The 22,473-nt window shown below is 46.9% G+C and overlaps 1 protein-coding gene across 1 annotated transcript in view; it reads left to right on the forward strand.

Moving 5' to 3' along the window:
• Nucleotides 1–6,954: 6,954 nt before the first annotated feature.
• Nucleotides 6,955–22,473, forward strand: part of LOC119952922 (zona pellucida sperm-binding protein 4-like) — a 40,962-nt gene continuing 25,443 nt past the window's right edge. The window contains exons 1-9 of the mRNA XM_038776553.1: nt 6,955–7,183; nt 9,558–9,736; nt 9,808–9,905; nt 9,987–10,120; nt 10,206–10,395; nt 11,512–11,659; nt 15,840–15,912; nt 16,244–16,354; nt 16,440–16,578. Coding sequence (XP_038632481.1) covers nt 6,958–7,183; nt 9,558–9,736; nt 9,808–9,905; nt 9,987–10,120; nt 10,206–10,395; nt 11,512–11,659; nt 15,840–15,912; nt 16,244–16,354; nt 16,440–16,578 — 1,298 coding nt within the window. The 5' untranslated portion in view covers nt 6,955–6,957. The remainder of the gene's footprint in view (nt 7,184–9,557; nt 9,737–9,807; nt 9,906–9,986; nt 10,121–10,205; nt 10,396–11,511; nt 11,660–15,839; nt 15,913–16,243; nt 16,355–16,439; nt 16,579–22,473) is intronic.

Here is a 22,473-nt window from a genome sequence, read left to right on the forward strand (position 1 = left end):
TGACGCCGACAAGGTGCTGTTGATCAACGCCATGAAGACCCCGGAGGGCAAGAAGGAAGTCCTCCGCTTCCTCGGGTAGGTAAATTTTCTTGGGAAATTCATTCCCAATATAGCAGTCCACACCACGGCCCTCCGTCATCTCGTAAAGAAGTCAACAGTGTTCCACTGGCTGCCCGGACATGAAAAGGAGTGGCTTGAGCTGAAGGCGAAGCTCACCACAGCCCCAGTACTGGCGTTCTTTGACCCAAACAAGGACACCAAGATATCTACTGACGCAAGCCAGGCCAGCATTTATGCGGTGCTCCTCCGTCGAGATGAGTCCGCGTCCTGGGCTCCAGTAGCATATGCCTCCAGGACCATGACGCCAACCGAACAACGGTATGCCCAGATCGAAAAGGAGTGCTTGGGTCTCCTGACAGGAATAGTCAAGTTTTATGACTATGTATACGGCCTGCCAAAGTTCACGGTGGAGACAGACCACAGACCTTTAGTCCACATAATCCAGAAGGATTTAAATGACATGACACCTCGGCTACAGCGAATTCTTCTTCGTCTCCGCCGATATGACTTCGAACTCGTCTACACATCGGGTAAGGAGCTGATCATCGCGGATGCCCTATCCCGATCCGTCACCACGCTGTGTGAACAGGGCGACTTCATCTGCCACATAGAGGCACAGGTGCAGTTGTGTGCCAGCAACCTCCCAGCCACTGATGAACGAGTGGTCCAAATACGCGAAGAAACTGTCAAAGATCCTCGACTGCAGCGCGTGATGCAACACCTCGCCCATGGCTGGCAAGGGGGGCAATGTCCCCAGTTCTTTAACGTTAAGGATGAGTTAACGGTTGTTGAGGGAATCCTTCTTAAACTAGACAGGATCGTCATTCCTCAAAGTATGCAAGCTATGGTGCTCGGACAGATCCATGAGGGTCACCTGGGGGTTGAGAAATGATGACGCAGAGCTCGGCAGGCAGTTTACTGGCCTGGCATCAACCAGGACATTGCTGACACGGTCCTCAACTGCACAACCTGCCAGAAGTTTCAACCGGCTCAGCCCAAGAAAACACTACAACAGAACGAGATTGTGACCTCTCCGTGGTCTAAAGTGGGGATAGACCTCTTTCACGCCATTGGGAGTGACTACATTCTCTTGGTCGACTACTTCTCCAGTTACCCAGAAGTGGTGAAACTGTCGGACCTCACGTCCAAGTCAGTCATCAAAGCCTGTAAAGAGATGTTTGCCAGGCACGGGATACCACTCACTGTAATGAGTGACAATGGTCCATGTTTCTATAGCCAAGAGTGGTCCGACTTTGCACGATCCTACAACTTCAGTCACATCACCTGCAGTCTCCATTACCCGCAACCAAACGGGAAGGCCGAGAAAGGGGTCCATATTGTCAAGCGGCTGTTGTGCAAGGCTGCAGACTCATGCTTCTGGTTTCAACTTGGCGCTGCTGGCCTACAGAGCAGCCCCTCTGTCGACTGGTTTGTCTCCGGTGCAGCTGCTCATGAACCGCAACCTGAGGACGACTGTTCCAGCCATCCATATTCCAGATCTTGGCCACCTCATGGTGCTGCAAAAAGTGCAGCGATCCAGGGACCAGCAGAAGATCACGTATGATGCTCATGCCACGGATCTGCCTGCGCTGGCTTCAGCAGATGTTGTTCGCGTCCAGTTGTCTGAGGGATGTTGGTCATCCCCAGCTGTTGTTGTCAGGAAGGCCGCCCCAAGGTCCTTCATTGTTCAAATGGCTAACAGCTCCATTCTCCGGTGCAACAGGAGGGCGCTGCGGAGAGTTCCCCGCCCACCACCTGATCGCATTGCTCCGCCAGTTATCATGCTTCCTCCGGATGTCTCCTGCCACGAGGCCACCGATCTGCCATGACCTGTCCACGAGACCACCGCAATGGCAGAAATCCCGCCGAAATTGCTCCGAAAGCTAGTGGTTCGAAACAAACCTGTTGAACTTTAACCTGGTGCTGTAAGACTTCTTACTGTGCCCACCCCAGTCCAACGCGGCATCTCCACACCAATGTTCGGGTATTGATTGACGTTAATGAAAAAAAGACTTTATAGCATCCTAACGTTTTCAGGATGGAAAAATATCCTTTATTCCTGGATTCGTGACATGTATCCTACAATTAAAATTTGGCATTGAATAATTATGGAGTGTATTCCTAGGGAGTTGCTGACTTCCATACTCTGTTCCAAACCAGATACATTCTGAAAAGTGCAGGACCTGTATCTCAAATTTAAAGGCTTGACTATATGTGACCTGCTCCTACAAATTTTTCCATAAGTAATGCAGTACCATTGTGAATTTGCTCTATGTAAAGGTGTACATCTTGTACTTTATCTACATTGTTTAACCTCTTCCCCCTTATTCTCTGGTCTGTTACATAGTTTTTAAAAATAAATTTAGAGTACCCAATTATTTGTTCCAATTAAGGGGCAATTTAGCATGGGCAATCCACCTATCCTGCACATCTTTTGGGTTGTGGGGGTGAAACCCACGCAAACACGGGGAGAATGTGCAAACTCCACACAGACAGTGACCCAGGGTTGGGATTTGAACCCGAGTCCTCAGCGCTGTAGGCAGCAATGCTAACCACTGTGCCACCATGCTGCCCTGCTGGTCTGTTATATAGTTAAAGGCACAAAGTTTATGAACCAATGTTGTGGCATTCTCCTGCCTTTTTCTGTTTTATGCATGCAGTGTTATGACAAGCTGGGCTAGTACACAGTCAATTCCAGCCCCACTTGACCCGGAGACACAACACAAGTGAATTAACCATTAATTCTTCGAGAAGTATCTGAAGTCTTTGAGCTTTGGCTAGCCAATAATTACAGTCACCGGGTTTGTAAGTGTAAACACAATTACTGTTTATTTATAACAAGAACTGGAATGAAATATATAGCAAATACAATAGGTTAATTATTATCGAACTCCTTGAACATTCTCCCCGTGTCTGCGTGGGTTTCACCCTTACAACTGAAAGCTGTGCAGGTGAGGTGGATTGGCCATCATAAATTGCTCCTTAAATGAAATGAAATGAAAATCGCTTATTGTCACAAGTAGCTTCAAATGAAGTTACTGTGAAAAGCCCCTAGTCACCACATTCCTGCGCCTGTTCAGGGAGGCTGGTACAGGAATTGAACTGTGCTGCTGGCCTGCCTTGGTCTGCTTTAAAAGCCAGCGATTTAGCCCAGTGTGCTTAACCAGCCCCTTGGTTTCCTAATTGGAAAAAAATAATTGGCTACTCTAAATTTATATTAAAAGAAATAATTAGGTAACTTCTAATTCCCCATTTTAGCTTCCCCCCACCCTCTATATATACACACACACACACAACAGACAAACACAGAGGAGTGGAAAGGGATAAAAGTCATAAGTAAAAGGAAAAAGAGTCTTTGATTGAGCTGGTTGTCTGCAGCACCTCCCTCGTCTTCATACTTTGCTTTCAGTTTGTTGTTTTTATTGTGGTTTCATTCATGCCTCTGTAGCTTCAGAAATACAGCACTCACAGAAAACACGGAGGAGAGAGAGAGAGAGTAGCAAGTCCTTGTCTCGTACTACCAGGATCAAACTGAAACTCCTTGGGACTCAGAAAACCATTTCATTGGGATAGGATCCAATCATCACCTGTTACTGTGCAGAGTGCGCCTTTTGGGTCAATTCATTGGCCGCCAGCAACCAATCAAACCGAGTCCGACCCCATCTCTCTCTCTCCACCGACAGGTCTGAAGCTCTTCCTGATCAATCTAGCAGAGTGCTCCCACCTGTAACGTCTGCATTCTTCTGCTTGACTTAAAGTTGCATGTTCATTAATCATCCTTGGATCAAAATAATAATGGCAAAATGAAAGGGGAAATCAGGGAATAAACAGGAAGGATGCATAGAGTCGAAGTGCTTGTTCTGTACTGTGCCGGTGTATGTTTGAAAGTTTGTCGCGTTATTTGTAAAATGAATAAAACTCTAACAAAATATATGTATAAAAAGCTTTCTTTACTTAAAGTAGATAAGATCCCAGAAGTGCATGAGATGCAGCCAAGGATACTGAGGGAAATGAGAGTGGAAATTGCAGGGGCACTAATGATATCTTCCAGTCTTCCTAAGTCACAGGGATGGTGCCAGAGATCCGGAGAGTTGTGAATGTTACAGCCTTGTTTAAAAAAAGGTGCAAGGATAACAACAAACCAGTCAGTTTGACTTCAGTGGTAGGGAAACTTCTGGATACTGAAACTCAAAATAAAATCAATGGTCACTGAGACCAGGTTAGGATAATTAAAGAAACAGAGCATGGATCACTTTAAGGAAAATCATGTTTAACTAACTTGCTGGAGTTTTTTGAGAAGGTTGATACAAGTAATATTTTTGACGTGATGTAAATAGATTTACAAAACGCTCTGAAACAGTGCCACAGAACCGACTTGTGAGCAGAATTCTAGCCAAAGGGAAAGTAGGCACTTGGATAAGAAATTAGCCCAGTGACAGGAAACAGAGAGTAGTGATAAATGATTGTTTTTCAGATTTGAGGAAGGTTTGTGGTGAAGTTCCTCAGGGATCAATGTTGGGATCCTTGTTTTTCCTGATTATATATTAATGACTCTCCTAGACTGTGGTGTTCAAGGCACGATTTCAAAATTTCCTGATGATACAACGATTGGAAACATTGTCAACTGTGATGAGGATAGTCTTGAATATCAAAAGGACATGGACATGTTGGTGGATTGGGCAGACAAGTGGCAGATGACGTTCAATGTAGGGAAGTCAGAGGTGATGCATTTTGGCAGGAAGAATATGGAGAGAGAGTATAAATAAAGGTTGATACGCTAAACGGGGTGCACGAACAGGAGGACCTCAGTGTAAATGTACATAAGGCATTGAAGATGCAGGGCAGGTTGAGAGAGACGTTCATGAAGCATATAGAATTTGAGGCTTTATTAATGCGGCATTGAGTTTATGAATAAGGAGGTAATGCTGAACTTGTATAAGACACTAGTTCGGCCCCATCTGGAGTTCCCCATCCAGTTCTGGTTGAGGAAGGATGGGAAGGCATTGGATAGAGGAGATTCATAAGAATTAATTCAGGGATATAACAACTGTAGCTATGATGATAGATCTGAAAGTTTGGGACTGCTTTCCTTGGAGAAAGGAAGGTTGGGATGAGATTTGATAGATCTGTGTGGAGATTGCCAGTTCTCCCCGTGTCTGTGTGGGTTTCCCCTGGGTGCTTCGGTTTCTTCCCACAGTCCAAATATTGGGGGACTGGCCATGATAAATTTTTTCTTGGTGTCCAGAGATGGACAGGTTAAGTTACGGGTATATGGCAATTCAGACTTTATGGGTCGAATGGTGTCTTTCTGCACTGTAGGAATTCTATGATTCCTTTGTAGCATTGCAAACTGTGATTAAATATATTCCTGGTTTCTCACACGACCTTCCCCCAAGCTCCAGCTGCTCATTGGCCAACACACCCATCTGTGTGACGAATGGCCACCAATTGGAAAGCTAAAAGAGTCATTACACAATTGTGACTGTCAGTCAAATAGCCTCTCCCCCCACCCTTTCTTCGTTTTGTCCCCCATTCCCTTTCCTTTTGTTTGCTTGGTGACCATCCGTACGTTTGGAGGGAACTGTGAGTGGTGACTGCTGCCCACACCCATTGATGGCCACTGGCACCTGCAGACCGTGTGTGTGTTTATTGTCACCTGTTCTGTTGCCATGGCCTGGAGTGAGGGTCGTGTCAGGTGGACTGACCTGATGCCGATAATGGGTTGGACTGACGCGATTGCGGGGAGTGGGACGAGTGGTTTTGTCGAGTGCTGCTGTCCTTATTATACTGTTGCCTGTCCAATGTCCATGGCCGGGAGGTCAAGGGTTTGTTCGTTTGTTGCTGACTGCGGTGGAATAGAGGCTGTGTGATGTCTTGTCACTGACGTTGGTACAGAGGCTAGGGTATCCGATCTCTCCAGCGCACCCTGCATCGTGTGACTCTATTGCTGGGAACTGCAAAGGAGGGGGAGAACATGGCTGAATGGCCCGAATGGACACCTTGATGAGGATATTGCAGGCATGTTGCTGCGATCTGCTGCTGACCTTGTGTTCTTGCTGCCTGTTTACTGTTCAGTAAGAAGTCTTACACCAGGTTAAAGTCCAACAGGTTTATTTGGAATCACTAGCTTTTGGAGCATAGCTCCTTCACCAGGTCAGTCACCTGACTGTGCCCTCCCCAGTCAAACACCTGCATCTCCACGTGTTTACTGTTCAACACCGCTGAACACACTGTTCGACTGCTTTGACAAAAGGTCATCTGGACTCCAAACGTTAGCTCTTTACTTTCCCTACAGATGCTGCCAGACCTGCTGAGATTTTCCAGCATTTTCTCTTTGATTATTGTTCAATACCTACGTGGCTTTCTTTATGTAACTGCACCACTGTAGTTTAGTCCTTTAGTTTGCCTTGTCCATTTGTAACATTTACTTTTTAACGAACTAAATATTCCCCCAAATCTTTCGATATTTTGTACACCAATATCTTGAACAAAAATGTTCCAAAAAATTCGCAAAGTATCAAAAATATCGCAGTGATTTTTCTCCAGAGTCGTACAGCGCATTGTCCTGGAGATTGATCCTGAATTCCTGGAGATTCCAGGCCAATCCTGGAGGGTTGGGGACCCTACCCTGTACTATAGGGAGATGGTGATGACAGTATATAATTACCTATATCTTACTTTCCAATCCAGCTAAACTTTCTCTCCTGGAACAGAATTGAGTGTGCCAGTTTGTGAAAGTTCCATTTGGACCAGGAATGGAGACAGGCTGACAGTTTGAGCTCATTAAAGATGCTGAATACATTCCCGAGAAACCCGTGGGAATGGGATTGGAGGGTGTTCCCGGCTATAAAACGGGCTGGTGTTTGGGAAAGTCATTATCCTGATTCAGTAACCAGGATGGGACGTTGGCTGGGTGTTTGGTCTCTCTGCCTCCTGGCCGGCTCCTTACTCTCAGCCCAGCCGCCACTCCTCGGGAATGATGTTTGTGTCCCAGAGCCAGGCTGGAGATTTGAGTGCGGTCACTCCGGGGTCAGCAGTACCGAGTGCAGCCGCCAGGGTTGCTGCTTTGACCCGCAGAGCTCCAGTCACCATCCCTGTTTCTACAATCTGAGAAAGAGTCCAGGTACCAAACCCTCTCCCCAGTCTAGGGGGGAGACTAGTGAAGAGAGAAAATCCAACTTGGCAAATCAGGATCTGTTCCCGCGATTTGTTGCTGTCTCACTGTGTAATGGAGAATAGGAATGGAGGGAATTCCTCAGCTGGATTGAATGAACTAACTGGGTTGTGGGGATGGGTTTAACCTTCCCAACGCCAGGAATTCCGTTATCATATTGAAGGCAGCTGAGGCTGTGTTACGTGTGTTTGAGAATCACAAGAAGAGATAAACAAATGAGGTTAATTTGGGGAATTTTTTCAATGGTCTAAATGATTGACCCCTTATTGAAGAGAAATCCTAATGGGATAGTTTAGTCAAACCTGAGATTTTTAGTTTGCTCTGTTGTGCATTTTGGGAGTTTTCTGTAGGTTTTCAGTGAGACAGGTGCAAAAACTGAGGGAGAGGGATTTCTGAAATGTGTTCAGGGGACCTTTCTTGACCAGAATGTTTGTAGCCCAACCAGGAAAGGGATTTTGCTGGGAAATGTGTCAATTAGGCCATGTGTCTACAGGAGTGTTTTTTGGGGACAAGGTACAGGGTAAGACTAGAATCCTTCCATTGAGGAATCTAATGCAGTGGATGGTGTGACAATTGAAAGAGTGGCTCTGCTTGGAGTAGATTGGTCACTGCTGTTGGTGGCTTGCAGCCCAGGTAAGTACCCATGCAGATGGTGAAAGGGCTTGGATATTATCTTTCCATGTCTAGATATGGTGAAGGTTTCAAATTGGAATATAATTCTTGTCAGTTTGACTTGTCAAGTTGAAATCCTACATGAAAGCTTTTTTTGGTTGGAGTTGAGGAGAGCTGATGTTTTTTTAAAAAGCAAAACCTGTTATGCAGGTAGATGAAAGGAATGTGGTGGATGCTGTCTCTGTGTTGGATAATGAATCATTGATGGAGATTTCAGGTGTACATGATTGATGGTCCCTGATGAGGAGAAGAGCAAACTTGTCCCACTGGCTGGCAAGGACTGGGAACACTGAATAAGATCTGGAGCAAGGGATTGTGCTTTTTGTGCTGTAAGTGGTTGTATCAGAATCTCTACAGTAAAGGAGTTGAGTTGGCACTGACCCTCTGAAAGTGCACCCTACCTAAGCCCATGCTCCCTGATCCCCTTTATTCTGCCTATCTTTTTGATTCTATATGAGCTGCACAGAGCCACCTGACACTGGAACTGAACCCATGTACCTGGTGATGTGTGGCAGCAGTGCTACCATGAAACATGTTGGTGGAAAGTCTTTGGCAAAGACAACTACCAGATCCTTTTTCTCAATTTGCATGCAGTAGTTCTCAGCTGTGACCAGTATCTGGGAGGTGAAATGACCAGTTCCTTGCTGACATATTCCATGCAGTGTGACCAAATGGTGACATGTCACATTTGATGGCTAGCTGTTTGGCAGGACTGTAATCCTAGAATTTACAGTAAAGTTGGTGGCCATTCAGCCCAGTCTGCACTGGCCCTTGGAAAGACCACTGTACTTAAGCCCACAGCTCCACTCTTATCCCTGTAACTCAGCAACCCCTTTGGACACTAAAGGACAATTTAACTTGGCCAATCCACCTGACGTACACGTCTTTGGACAAGGGAGGAAACTTGTGCAGACCTGAGGTGAACATGCAGACAACTGTGCAATAATGCCACCCCATCCTGAGGAAGTAAATTGTTTTTCCAATTGTGTTAATGCTTTTTTTTCCCTCCCCGTTCCTATTTCCAAACCGTGGTTTGCACTGCTGACTTGTGGTGCCAAGGCCCCTGGTTTGATCCCTGACCTGGGTCACTCCTGTGGGGTTTGCCATTCTTTCCTTTGGGTTGTGGGGTGAAACCCACACAAACAAGATGTGCAGGATAGGTGAATTGGCTACATTAAATTGTCCCTTAATTTGGGGGGGGGGGGGGGGGAGGGGAGGAGGGAGAGAAAGAGTTGGGTACCCTAAATTGAAAGAAAAAAAAATTCTGAAGAGGTGAGAGAGATCTGGAGCACTCTGTCCACAAGGGTGGTGGAAGCAGTGGATATTAACACTAGTGACTATAATCTGAGCAGGTGGAGCTGGTATTGGCTTGTGGTACGTCACCTCACTATGCAAGTGGTTCAGTTGAGTTACTGCCTTGGAATGGATTGTTTCAGACTCTTCCAATTCAATAATTGGGAGTTGTCAATCCTCTTGCCTGTCTTTGGGATGGGGTGTTTAGTTCCCGGCATCGCTCAACTCCATGCTGACTTTCCTGTGGTTTGTCAAAAATGCATCCTTGCTCCACCAATTGAAGAGCTGTTTATGGATTTTTGATCTGGGGTCCCTGACCACCAATAGGAGCAGTGGCAATGATTTTCTCTCTTTACAGTGTGCACAGCTGATGGTCAGTTCCTCATCGTGATATCCAGCAACCTGACCCGTCCTGCCCTCGACCTGTCATCTCTGTATGTGAAGGATGGACAAGAGGCTGAGTGCAAGCCTAAACTAACCACTGCCCAATTTGTGACTTTCCACTTTCCAATTACCTCTTGTGGCTCCAGCAAGCGGGTGAGTATTGAAGGGTCAAAGCATTTTCCCACTAAATGAGTCAGCTTCTTATTAAAACAGCCTCATTGCAGGAGGAAGATGGATCCTTGATATATGAAACAGATGTCTTTGGGAAGAGGATGATTCAGACTGGGAAGCTGGGTTCAATAACCCGGGACAGCACCTTCGGGTAGGGGGATGGTGGGAGATGTTGGTATTGGGAGGGGACGTGTGGCTAAATGAAGCTCCAACTACTTCTGTCTCTCTGCAGCCTGCATGTCCAGTGCAAGTACACAGGAAGTCAAGAGACTGGCTTGCAGATCAATGTCACAGTTTACACTGTTTCTCCTCCACCTCCTGCTTCTGAAGATGGGATTCTGGAACTGGAATTGCGAATAGCAAAAGGTAGAGCTGGCCTGGGTAATGGTTTATGGAAGCAGTGGGGATGTATCCATACAGGGAGTGACTGGTTCTTGTGTCTGCCCCTCAGGTGGTGATTACAGTTCCTGGTATGTGGATAGTGACTACCCCATTCGGAGAATCCTTCAGGAACCAGTGTTTGTGGAGGTTCGTGTCCTGGATCGCACTGACCCAATGATTGTCCTGAGGCTGCATGACTGCTGGGCAACTCCTGTTCCTGCCCCTGACCATGAGGTGCAATGGAGCCTACTGGTGGATGGGTAAGTATGAATACGAAGGCTAACAGATTTTAGACAGTTAAAGGGGCAATATAACTTGAGTAGCCATGAACTCACTGGGCGAGAACTTGGGATATATTGGTGTTTTTGGCCAGTCTTTCAGGTCACTAGCCTGTATCTTTTGACATCTCCCTTCAGGAACCAATACAACAGCCAGTAATATTTGGAAACATGTAGTCCATGATCACCCATGGCTACATTCTTCAGGAATTATAACTCTCTCTGGTCAATGAAGGCAGCACAGTGAAGTGGTTAGCACTGCCTCAGTGTCAGGGAGCTGGGTTAAATTTCAACCTTGGATAATTGTCTGTTTGCACAAGGTGTCAGTTAGGCTGGCCATGCTCGTGCCAAAGTTAGGTGGGTGACATGGGGTTAAAGTGCAACACAGGAACGGGCCCTTCAGGTCTCATGAGGTGATTATAACTAACATCTAAAGTAAAATCTTCTGCACTTCTGTAGTCTGTTCTGTTCACATCCATGTATTCAAAGATGCCCTTTCATAGTAGCTTATTGGCCTCCTGCAATCGGGATTCAGTGTAGCTAAATGTTTTTAAATCAAGTATCTGATATTTGATAGTTTCATAGAATTCCAACATTTTGGCTCTAGTTACATGGGACCATGGGGATTAGGAGCAGTAGTAAGCAATTTAGTCCTTTTGATAATCAATCACTACTGAAGTGAGATTGTAGTCCAATTGAAGGCTTTAATGAACAAGTAGTTACCCCAGCAGCTGTGGTTGAAACACAGAATTTTATGCCCCGACTGCTGGGTGGAGCCAGCAGGAAGGTTCTACCACTCGTACTACAGTACAAGGTATCGTGGTACTCCCTAATATAGCCTACCACACCTTTATCCTGTTTTTTAAGTCATAAATATGTGACTCCTTCTTGAAGCTATTTAAGACTCCGATTCTACCACACTGTGGGGCAGCGAGTTCCACATTCACCACTAAGATGTAGTTCCTCTCCGTCTCAGTTAGTCATTAACATTCTTGCCCTTCAGCATTATTCCACATGGGTTGGAGCCAGCTAGAACAATGGAATGTTTGTGAAATATTGCATTGACAAGAAGGGCTCAAATCACTTTGTTGGTAACAGATGCCCCTATGAAGGTGATGATTATCTGACTCTTCTACACCCAATGGGTGCGTTTACTGGCCTGAAGTTCCCAACCCATCACAAGCGGTTTGAAGTGAAGACCTTTGTTTTCTTGGATGGAAAGTTGGAGCAACCCCTCACTAAAAAGGTAACAAAGACAGTTTAAAAGGAAAAAAAACATTTAAGGTATTTATGGTTTTTTTAACAGTAACAAAAACGGTGTACATACAATTATAAACATAATGCAAAATCATCTTCCCCTCTCTCGGGTCCCACCTTTTATAGCCTCCTACTCAACACTAAACTACCCCCCCCCCCCCCCCCCCCCCTTTGCTCATGATTAATTTTCCCTAAAGAAGTCAACAAATGGCTGCCAACTCCAGGCGAACCCTAACATTGACCCTCTCGGGGCAAACTTTATTTTCTCCAGATAAAGCTAGTCATGTCAGTTAGCCAAGTCTCTGACTTATGGGGCTCATCTGGCTCACTGTCAGCCTGGTGGTGAGCAACCAGGCTGAGCCTGGCACACATTGTGGACACATTGACTACTTAATACATCTGCCCAGAGACCATCCTCTATCTCTCCTCCTAATACCTTTTCCCATTTGTGTTATAGCTCCTTGGTCTGTGTTTCCTCTGACCCCAATGTCCAAAAACCTCCCTTCTCCCACCCACCCACACTCTGGAAACTACCGTATCCTATATCCCACTTGGTGGTAGGAGCAGGAAGGTTGAGACCTGCCTAAGTACCAAGTCTGGCACCTGCAGGTACCTAAATTCATTTCCTCCTGTCAGTTCAAATTTCACCTCCAGCTGGGAAAGCTCCCTTCTATAAACATATATCCATCCCCTTGATCCCTGCCCTCTGCCACCCCTGGAACCCTCCATCTAACCTCTCCTGGGGCAAACCAGTTATTGCAAATTGGTGACCAGACCAATGCTCCCACATGTCTCCTCCAGACTCTCCGGGCTGTGACCACCACAGGGCTGGTGGAGTAGCATGCCAGTGGGAATGGCAGAGGTACTGTTACTAATGCCCCCAAACAAGTGCCCTTACAAGATGGCACATCTACTGATTCTCACACCAACTTCCCCATCCACTTCCACTTCCTAATCATTGCTATATTCGTCACCCAGTAATAATCACAAGTTCACGAGTGCCTGCCCCGCCCTCCCCCTATGCAGCTTAAAATAGCCTGATGTCAGCCTGTTCATCCGAACACTTGCCTTGCCCCAGGCACCTGATAAGAGCAGCCTGACCCAGTCAATGAAGCCCCACCAAATCCAAATCGTCCCAGTACCTCCCACAGATAACCCCAGTCAAATGTCTTTTTCTGCATCCATTGTGACCACTGCCTCTAGTCTGTACCCTCTGGGAGAATCATGAGAACATTCAACAGCCTTCTTACATTGGCCACCAACTGCCTCCCCTTAACAATCCTGTCTGGTCCTCCCCAATCACGTCTGGGCACAAGGTCTTTACCAACAATTGTGTCTACATTAAGTAGGGAGATGGGTCTGTAGGACCTGCATAACTCCAGGTCCTTAACCTGCTTCAGGATCAATGAGATAATGACCTGTGACATTGTTGGGGACAGACCCCTCTCTCCCTTGCCTCATTAAATGTCCTCGTTTTTTCCTCCCCCTCCAATATCCCAGAAAGTTTTAAAACTCCACTGGTTACCCATCTGATCCCAGTGCTTTACCCGACTGCATGGCCTTCAGCCCATCTGCTATCTCTTCCAACCTGATCGGGGCCCCCAGCCCTTCCACCAAGTCGTCTTCAGCCCCGCCCTAAGAATTGCCTCATCCCCTCCGGCCCAGCTGGGGGTTCTGACTCATACAGCATGCTGTAGAATTCCTTAAATGCCTTATTGACCCCAGCTGAATCTCTGACCATGTTCCCATCTCCCTGACTGCCTCCTGCTTTCTAAGCTGCTGCGCAGGCATTCTGCTGGCTCTCCATATTCCTAGATCACCCCCTCTCCTTCCTCAGCTACTCTACTGCCTTCCCTCTAGTTAACAAGCCAAACTCCACCTGTAGCCTCTGTTGTTTCCTTTGAAGCCCTCCCTCTGGGGTCTCCGCATACTTCCTGATGACCTGTAGTATTTCCTTCGGTCCGTCTTTGCTCTGTCCGCCTTCTCCCTTGTGGGCCCTTAGCGAGATCAGCTCCCCTCTAACCAGTGCCTCCCAGACCATTGCAGCCAAAACTTCCCTTGTGTTGTTGACTTGCAGATAGTTCTGTTGTCAGCCACCCACACGTCTCATCACCCGAGTCCCACACCCAGTCTCCAGTGCAGCGCTGGCTACTCTCCTTGCTCACTTGTAGGTCAACCCAGTGCAGGGCATGATCCGAGATCACTATATCATGGAGTACTCCAATGTCCACTACCCTTGTCAGTAAAGCCCTATTCGGGATAAAGTCAACCCGGGAGTACACTTTATGCAAGTAGAAGAAACTCCTTCACTCAGCTGCCCAAATCGCCATGGGTCCCATCTGCTCCATAAATGTTTTTGCTCATTTGCCATTGCTGGCACCCTGCCTGTACTTGAGCAAATCAGTCTAGCCCTGGGTTAATGACTGAAGTTCTCTCCCCCACCCCCATAACCAGCTTCTGCAAGTCCAGGAGCTTCCTCAACATCCTCCTTCTGAACTCCACACCATCCCCAATTTGGCACGTACACGTTCACGAGCACCACCTCCAGCTTTCCACTGACCATAATGTACTGACACACCCCATGTCTGCAACTATTGTTCCCTACTCTAATGACGCTCGCTTGTTAATCAGGATCGCAACCCCTCTAGTCTTCGGGTCCAGCCCCAAGTGGAAAACCTGTCCGACCCGTCCCTTCCTTCGTCTGACCTTGTAAGTTACTCGAAGGTGCGTCTCCTGCAACATTGCCACATCCATCTTCAGTCCCCTCAAATGCACAAACACATGCCCTCTTAACCAACCCATTTAGCCCTCTTACATTCCATGTCATCAGCCTTGTTGGGGGGGCTTCTCACCCCCTCTCCCACCAATCAGCCATCACCTTTCTTGGGCCAGTCTCCAGCCTGCCCCCAGGCAGCCACTGACCCTAACTACTCCCCCCCCCCCCCCCCCCCCCCCCTCCCACTGTTTCTGTGAGCTAGCTTGGTGGCCCCTGCCCAAGGTGCCAGACATTTACCCACCTATTGTTCCCTCTCCTCCACTTGGATGCAGATATGCAAGCATAAACAGTCCCAATCAAATTGCCCAAAAGAGAAACGCTAAGATCAAACATCTGACAATCTCACCTCCATCAGTGCAAATGCAAATTTTAACTCTAGCAGCGAGTCTGCAGACCCCCAACTCTACAAAAGGCATTACAAGTAACAAACTTATTTCTCTTTTTTTTTTACTTTTTAAAAAAAAAAGTCACTGAAAAGGGAGGGGGAGCACATGAACACTGCAACAAAGTTCAGCCCAAACACACCTCTGGTCAATTTTATCTGTTTGAACCCTGTGCTTCTCCTGGCTACATCCATGCTCAGATCCTGATATATACACAGATCGCTGTTCTCCCATTTGAAGCTCCACATCTACCTGGCCCAGTGTAGAATCCACTCCTTGTCAAGGTACCTATGGAATCTCTCCTCTGTTGTGCTCAGGAAGAGGGGGGGGGGAGAAAGGTCACTCGCACAGCTTCCTTGCTAGTGCTCTGTGCACCCTGGCCACCTCCCAAGAGTCAGGTGAACATCCCCCTCCCCCAGTAGCTTCTCAAACATTGCCACTTTATGTATCCCCCTGCATCCATTACTTTGATCCCCCTGGGAGACCCACTATCTCGTGTTCTGCCGGCAGGATCTGTTCTCTAGATCATCCACCTTCTCCTGGAGCCTTTTCAGTTGTTCTGCACATTCCCACCTCCAACTACACTGCAGCTTGATGCTCTTCCTGCTCAGCCAGCGCCTTCTCCACTTTCTGGATCACCCAATCTTGCTTGAGCTTCCAGTCACACAGTCGACTCTTCCAAGCAGTCCTGTTTGGTGAAGCCATCTTGTATAAACTGCTCTGTTGACCACTGGATCATCAAGCCAGAACCCTGGTCCTCCCCATGATTTCTCCTGTTGAAGCCTCAGCCCAAGCCTTTGCCTATTTCTTCCTTGTCACCATTGTATCCAACATCAATTTTCCACTTCAGATATGACACAAATCAGAAAAAGGTCAAGTTCCAACCCAAGTGGGAGCCACCAAATGTGCGACCTACTCCTTCATAGCCGCCACCAGAAGTCAAAGACTCTCTGTAATAGCTTAGTTCATCCACCTAAATGAAGCTTACCCTAAACCTTTTCCCTTTTCAGGTTTACCTGCACTGCAGTGCTGAAGTCTGTTCACCCTCTAGTCAGGATGACTGTTCATCCAAATGTGGCCCAAGTGAGTTAATTGAATCTTGTGAAAGGGATATCTGGTTACATTTTTCTCTCCCTTCTGAAGGAGCCTTTCAATAGATCTGCCTTTGTCCTTCTTGATGAATTTTATTCCTTGCATGTAAAAGCTGTTGTACTTTAGTATCATCAATGCATAAACATTGAAAGGAGAAGCTGAAGTGATTTGTTCATTATAGACCTTGAGTGCAAGATTGTTCACAGTTCAGCTATTAGACCTGTGTCTTTTACACTCCTCACTTGGTCACATGCTGTTTGCTAATTCACCTTTTTGGGCAATTAGTCTGAACTGGATTAAAACTGTCTTCTCTTCCCAATAGAGAGACGACGCAGGAGTGTTAATGACGACAAGGGAACATTAGTGAGTGCTCCTGGTCCCATTTTCCTGGAATATGAGAGTCTCCAGTCAAAGAAACTGCATGAAGCAAATGGTCAGTAGAACCTTTTCAATAGGTCACCTGTCAACTCTCCTCAAATATCATGTCCTTAATATAATATCTTCTAATCTCCCACTAGGTGCTGCTGAATCTCCTTCTTGGGTTCTGCAAGGAGTATCCATTGGCTTAATGATGCTGTCTCTGTCCCTGCTGGTGGTGGCTGCAGTGTTCATGAAGAGGCCAAGAGCTGTTACTTCTCAATGTAATGACATTGAACTGTAGGCAATAAAAATAAATCCACCTGAGACAAACTTGCCTTGTGTTTTGCTGTGACCATGAAATAGCAAAGGTCAGCTAAATGAGTAGAATTGAATGAACAACATCAGTAGTATCAGACATACACTAATCTACCTTGATTTTTTTTTCAGGTTTTCTTCCTTTAGTCCCACTTATTCAAAGCCAGATATACAGATTGTATTTCAGGCTGCCTTCCTCTTTGCTGCAACAATAGTCCTTCAGTTTGCATGGGGCACATTCTGAATACTGAATCTGAGATGCTACAGTTGCTTCTACTGCATCCTGGTTTTTCATGTACATGATGTAGGATGATTATTCAACTAGTACCACTTCTACCCTGCAGTCAGTATCTGAGTCGACTGGTTCAGAAAGCCCCCAGCTATTTACTGATTAAGCCATACATTTTAGTTACTTGTGCTGAACCCCACTTGCCTCATTGACTCCCCAACATCACTGATTTCCTCCAGGGGAAACATTTAAATGGTTGACATGCATTAATGAAAGGGACCAGGTTTGGGTTTGCTTGGAGGTTTGGCAGACTTTTCAGATCCATGAGGAGATTGCTGACTAAAATAAGTATCGGGATTGGGGCTAATCTATTGCGATGTATAGAAAACTGGTTGGCAGGCAGCAAATGAAATGGGATTAAAGAGGTAGTATCACCCAGTGACTAGTGGGGTACTATAAGGATCAATACTTGACTTTGGTCCTTGATGTGCCAATATCGAGAGGTAATGCAGAAGAACTGTAGAACGTTACCTTCTAATTGGCAGGCTCTGGGTTGATCTTGAGCAATTCCACCTCTCTGATGGTGCCCATAGGGTGCTGTGGGACTCCCGATGTAAGAGCAGCTGTAGTGAGCTTCAGAGGTCTCGGCTTCACTTAACACTACCAGTCCTGGAGACTCCCAGTGTCTGCACTGTGGTGTTGATGCCCTCAGCAATGGTCCTCAGTGACTGCACCATGCTCTGGCATACCTTGGCAATGTTCAACTGCATCTAGGATAGTCTCTCAGGGATTGGGACATGAAGCTGTAGCCCTCAGCCATGATCATCACAGACTGAGCCCTGCCTTGGGCGCCATCACTCGAGACATGGATGTTGTGCTCCAGGTTTTCCATTGATTGCCACCTGATTCCTCTGGGATTCCTGCAATCAGCTTTGCAGTTGCTGACTGTCACTGACATCCTTTCCTGAATGTCACGGTTGTGTCTCCTCATCTGCATCAGCTCTGAGAGAACCTTGTCCAGAGGGTCGACAGGCTGGGATCCAGCTGAGTCCTGGGATTGAACAGCCCTCTTGACTCCTGTCACCCTTGGATGTTCCTGCCTCCACCTGATGAGCATCAGCAACATCTGGGTGAAGCGGAAATGGAACCTCCCCTCTGGCAGAGGCCAATCTCTCTGTTGGTGACTGCTCTTTCCTCGGACAACCACGTGGTTTCCACAGTCTGTTCCTCCGAGTGAATGAGGACCCAAATCCTTGGCATCCCACTCCCCATCATGGCCCTTACCCACTTATTATGGGCTATTGTTTCCTGCGGGGAGAAAGAGAGGGCATTGTGAGCCTCACGCTTGATGGTCGGGGGTCTAGAGAAGCAAATGTGGGCACCACACCTGCACATGAAGGAGTTGTGCGGGTGGGTGCCAGGGGTTACTAAAGAACGAGCACAAAGATCGGATGTGAGGAGGGTGCAAGGTGTCAGCCAGTGATTTGTGGGGGTGTTGGGATTTGGGAATTTGAGGGCTGCTGGGGAGACACAGGCACTTATACTCCGCCTTACTGGGCGGAACCAGCAGGCAGGCTTAACCAATGAAACAGCAGTCTCGGGTACCTCCCACACCAATGGTCTTACAGCATTATTCAGGGTAGCGTAATACCTCTAATTCCGACTACCACATTTACCCCCTGTTTAAAAAAAAGCCCGGCGGGGTGGTGGCCTTGCATTTCACGGTGGTAGGGGTTAAGGTTATGGAGGTACCCAGTTTACATCAGTACAGTGTTTTGCCTCGTTACGTCGCAACTATTTACAAATTTATTTACAGTTCAGAACAAAGCAATAAGTCGACCGGGGGCCCTGGTTGTCCTCTGCGATCGTCGTTGCTTCGGCGGTGATGCAGGCGCCGGCTCGGGTGCCTGTGGCTCCGGGAGTGTGGCTTTGGCTTCTTTTTCATCACCCCTAGATGGGACCGGTGGGAGGACCGATCCAGCAAGGAAAGGGGCAACTGTGGGGTGCACTGGTGGGAGGGAAGGGGCTGGTGGTGTGGGTGGGGACCCAGCGGGTGCCAGGTCCCGAAGGGAGACCGTGTCCTGTCGGAGGTGGACTCTCTCGACCAATGGGTCCGACTTGTGCGACCGCACATGTTTGCAGAGCAGGATGGGTCCAGGAGCTGCCAGCCAGGTTGGAAGCGAGCACCTGAAGGAGGACTTCCTAGGGAAGACAAGGAGATGTCCGTGAGGCGATTTGTTGGTCATGGTACACAGCAGCGACCAGATGGAATGGAGAGCATCGGGGAGGACCTCCTGCCAGCGGGCGACTGGAAGATTCCTGGAGCGTAGGGCAGTAGGACGGTCTTCCAGACCATTCCGTTCTCCATCTCTACCTGCCCGTTTCCCCGGGGGTTATAACTGGTTGTCCTGCTTGAGGCGACGTTCTTGCTGAGCAGGAATTGACGCAGTTCGTCGCTCATAAAGGAGGACCCCCTATCGCTGTGTGTGTAGGCGGGGAAACTGTTCAGTGTAAAGATACTGTGGAGGGCTTTGATGATGGTGGCCGCGGTCATGTCGGGGCAGGGGATGGCGAATGGGAACCGGGAGTACTCGTCAATCACGTTCAGGAAATACGTGTTGCGGTCAGTGGAGGGGAGGGGCCCTTTGAAGTACATACTGAGGCGTTCAAAGGGACGGGAAGCCTTTATCAGGTACACTTTCTCTGGCCTGTACAAGTGCGGCTTGCACTCCGCGTAGATTTGGTAGTTCTTGGTGGCAGTCCTGACCTCCTCGATGGAGTATGGCATAGAACATAGAACATTACAGCGCAGTACAGGCCCTTTGGCCCTTGATGTTGCGCGGTCCTGTGAAACCCCTCTAAAGTCCCTCTATACTATTCCCTTATCGTCCATATGCCTATCCAATGACCATTTGAATGCGTTTAGTGTTGGCGAGTCCACTACTGTTGCAGGCAGGGCATTCCACGCCCTTACTACTCTCTGAGTACAGAACCTACCTCTGACATCTGTCCTATATCTATCTCCCCTTAATTTAAAGCTATGTTCCCTCGTGCTAGACATCACCATCCGAGGAAAAAGGCTCTCACTGTCCACCCTATCTAATCCTCTGATCATCTTGTATGCCTCAATTAATTTACCTCTTAACCTTCTTCTCTTTAACGAAAACAGCCTCAAGTCCTTCAGCCTTTCCTCATAAGATCTTCCCTCCATACCAGGCCACATCCATGTAAATCTCCTCTGTACCCTTTCCAATGCTTCCACATCCTTCCTATAATGTGGCGTCCAGAACTGCAGGCAATACTCCAAATGCAGCCCCACCAGAGTTTTTGACAACTGCAACATGACCTCATGGCTCCGAAACTCAATTCCTCTACCAATAAAAGCTAACACACAGTACGCCTTCTTAACAACCCTCTCAACCTGGGTGGCAACTTTCAGGGATCTATGAACATGGATACCGATATCTCTCTGCTCGTCCACACTACCAAGAATCTTACCATTAACCCAGTACTCTGTCTTCCTGTTATTCCTTCCAAAATGAATCACCTCACACTTTTCTGCATTAAACTCAATTTGCCACCTCTCAGCCCAGCTCTGCAGCTTATCTATGTCCCTCTGTAACTTGTAACATTCTTCTGCACTGTCCACAACTCCACCGACTTTAGTGTCATCTTCAAATTTACTCACCCATTCTTCTCCGCGCTCCTCCAGGTCATTTATAAAAATGACAAACAGCAGCGGCCCCAAAACAGATCCTCGTCGTACACCACTAGTAACTGGACACCAGTCAGAACATTTTCCATCAACCACCATCCTTTGTCTTCTATCAGCTAGCCAATTTCTGATCTAAACTGCTAAATCACCCTGAATCCTATGCCTCTGTATTTTCTGCAATAGCCTACCACGGGGAACCTTATCAAACGCTTTAGTAAAATCCATATACACCACATCAACTGCTTTAGCCTCATCCACCTGTTTGGTCACCTTCTCGAAGAACTCAATTAGGTTTGTGAGGCACGACCTACCCTTCACAATACTCCGCCTTACTGGGCGGAACCAGCAGGTAGGCTTAACCAATGAAACAGCAGCCTCAGGTACCTCCCACACCAATGGTCTTACAGCATTATTCAGGGTACCGTAATACCTCTAATACCGACTACCACAGTTATGGATTGTTAGCCTTGTCATGAACCACGCTGGTTATCTCAGCTTGAAACACTACCTCGTGGGTTTGTATAATTTTGTATTTGGAATGATGTGAGGAGTCACGTGGAACCCTAGTGAGAATAAATAGCCAGGTCATTATATAACAATTAGTTAGTACTATTTATTAAATTAAAGAAAAGACAAATACACATGAACAGGATTATACAACTCTAAGACAATTAAGTATATGAATCACTGAACACAAATGGTTTATGTCGAACGTACCGCTTGTTCCAAAATAAATCTATTATCCCTGAACTCCTTGAAACTTTGCATTTTCCACAAACAACATCCACATTACATAAATTTATAAATCAAATCCAGTTTGTAGTTACCACACAGTACAAGACTGATAATGAAGTCTGGGAAATGTCTTTTCCTGGTTCCTTGTAGATGCTTAAACCTTGGCTGAAAGACTTTAATGCAACTTAGATGTAAACTAGCTTCTCGGCTGTTGGATGTAAACTGGCATGTTTGCTTCTGAGGGTGATGGCAATTATACAATTATCCCCTTGATTCTGCATTCTGTGTTTGGCTGTCTATCTCTCTAAAATCCCTTGACTCCAGAAATGAGCATGTGTATACCTCCACTGATCTCCCAGTCATCTACTTCAGCTGTTTCTACAAATAAGAATAATCTTTATTAGTGCCACAAGTAGGTTTACATTAACACTACAATGACATTACTGTGAAAATCTCTTAGCCGCCGCACTCCGTCAACCTGTTCAGGTACACTGAGGGAGAATTCAGAATGTCTAATTTACATAACGAGCACGTTTTTCGGCACTTGTGGGAGGAAACTGGAGCACCCGGAGGAAACCCATGCAAACATGGGGAGAACGTGCAGACTCCGCTCAAACAGTGACCCAAGCTGCAAACTTGGGACCCTGACGCTTGAAGCAACAGTGCTAACCACTGTGCTACTGTGATTCTTACACCTGATTCTTTCTAGATGCCTAAAAATCTCTTGACTGAGAATGTCACATCTCATTTTAATAGTAGCTATTGCTCGGCAGATTTGTACCTGTTGTCTTATTAAATTTATGTCACTGCTGTTACTAGGCAGATTCATGACAGCCTTTTAATTTGTACATTACAAAATGGTCTGTACACAGTTTCCATTTCCGCACAGTTATATCTCATGGAACTAATTGTCCCAATTAAATGGGGAAATTTGCGATTGAAAGGTCACGTGATGACGTGATGCGGCAGCCACAAAAATGGTCATGTGTTGCGAGTGCGGGAGTTCTCCCCAAGAGCGAGGGAGAACACAAGCGTGGAGTAGCTGCTCAGTTAGTAAATAAACTACTGTTTGTTACATCTCCTTGATGTCAGTCTTTTGGGAACGTAACACATTTACCACCCAGATCAACACAACAGCAGCAGCGGTGTACCCCAATCAGTGACTTACATCATTGAAGGCGTTCTTGCTGACAAAACT

Source organism: Scyliorhinus canicula, chromosome 18 (genome assembly GCF_902713615.1).
Source record: "Scyliorhinus canicula chromosome 18, sScyCan1.1, whole genome shotgun sequence".
In the NCBI taxonomy this organism is placed as follows: domain Eukaryota; kingdom Metazoa; phylum Chordata; class Chondrichthyes; order Carcharhiniformes; family Scyliorhinidae; genus Scyliorhinus; species Scyliorhinus canicula.